Below are 1,466 nucleotides of genomic sequence, written 5' to 3'. Positions count from 1 at the left end.
TTTTTTTGCATGTTTCTTGACTTCAGCTGCATCCTCGGATAACTTTCTTTTCAAAGTCTTCATCTGAAGAGAATATTATTGATAAAGTTTCTGCCTGTGAATGATACAGCAAGGAACAGTGCGATACTCCATCCCAATAGGAAGAAAGTACATTTGAAGCACTACTGACTTGCCCTCATTAACGCTATTGGTGGAGGTTGGGGAAATGGCCTCTAAACTATGCAGACACGGAAAAGGAAGCTGATTGGATTATTTCATTTTACATCACAGCATTTGCTCCTCCCTGCTGAGAGAGAAGTACCTTCCCACGCCTTTGTGCCAGAAAGCTCAGGAAGAACTATTGTTTTACTATCATTCCACAAATATTCGTCTGTCTGACAGACACAACTTGTGGTTAGTTCTCTCTTTCTGAAGAACAGGTCCAAGGAGCATGCACATCCGCTCCCATCAGAGAATTCTGCGGTGGCCTACCCGCTCGCTCTTCCTCACGTTGTGCCAGCGTGGATCTCGGTACAGTAGCATAGTGAACACTGCTCCTGATAGCTATACGGCTTTGGAGGCATGGGATTTTCATTTCTATGGCACCGAACAGAGGCTCGACTGACTGTGGGATGAATGCTTTGAGGATTTCAAGCTCCAGGTGCTCAGCACGTTCACGTGATGCATACTGTTCCACTGACTCAACAGCAATGTGTCAAAAGGGTCATCGTAATTCATGCCTAGGAAACGCAGCTGACTTCAGTGATGATGTGAGGCTATAACATGACTAAAGAAGTCTACCCTATACAGAAATGCCAAGCCGAACACATTATCGAACTGAGCTTCTGGCCCGTGGGGGTCACGGCTATTCCTCAACCTCTAGCCATCGTGCTTACTAACCAAATGTCAAAGCGTCTGGGATAACAGCACCAAGAAGCAACAACCGTACCTTTGCTCGCCCTGGATTTTTAGAATATCCTCAAATTTCAGCTCCAAGGTTTCGAAAGTCTCCGTGATGATCGCTGTGAATCTTTCGCTGTTGCCCTGAAGAAAGTTCTTATTGGGCTCTGTATCGAAACACATTCTTAAAACCATTACTGTAATGTTCCGTCTACTTTAGTTTTCTACTTAGAAAACCACTTGCTATTAATAGAGGGAAACAATCTGTCAATGGCAAGAATATCTGCCTCCTTTCTTTCAGTCAAGAATTTCAGTGGTTATGACCTTGATGTGAGATTGGAGAGCTGGACTTCAGTGTCTATATATTACAGACAAAACACAGTGAAGGGAACTTAGCAAAACTGGCAAGAAAGGGTTTCAAATCGCTGTGTAATTTCCTCATGGGGCATCATTAAAAGTTTCCCACCATGGTACTGGTTAAATACTGAGAAATATGCTTTGCTTTACAAAGTAAAAACAATTAAATTAATTCCATATGTAGAACAAGAAACCCAGAACTCACAGGCTGAGAGCACAAACCGGGAGCT

At 43.2% G+C, this 1,466-nt stretch overlaps 1 protein-coding gene across 1 annotated transcript in view; it reads left to right on the top strand.

The window, feature by feature from the left end:
* The window catches only part of LOC102001370 (X-linked lymphocyte-regulated protein 5C-like), an 18,519-nt gene extending 17,451 nt beyond the window's left edge, over positions 1-1,068 (top strand). The window contains exons 8-9 of the mRNA XM_026784904.1: positions 382-510; positions 970-1,068. Of these exons, the coding sequence (XP_026640705.1) occupies positions 382-510; positions 970-1,068 (228 nt within the window). The remainder of the gene's footprint in view (positions 1-381; positions 511-969) is intronic.
* Positions 1,069-1,466: the final 398 nt, after the last annotated feature.

This window comes from Microtus ochrogaster, chromosome X, assembly GCF_000317375.1.
Source record: "Microtus ochrogaster isolate Prairie Vole_2 chromosome X, MicOch1.0, whole genome shotgun sequence".
NCBI lineage: Eukaryota > Metazoa > Chordata > Mammalia > Rodentia > Cricetidae > Microtus > Microtus ochrogaster.
Note: the sequence above shows the minus strand (reverse complement) of the source record. Positions and strands in the feature narration are given on the sequence as shown.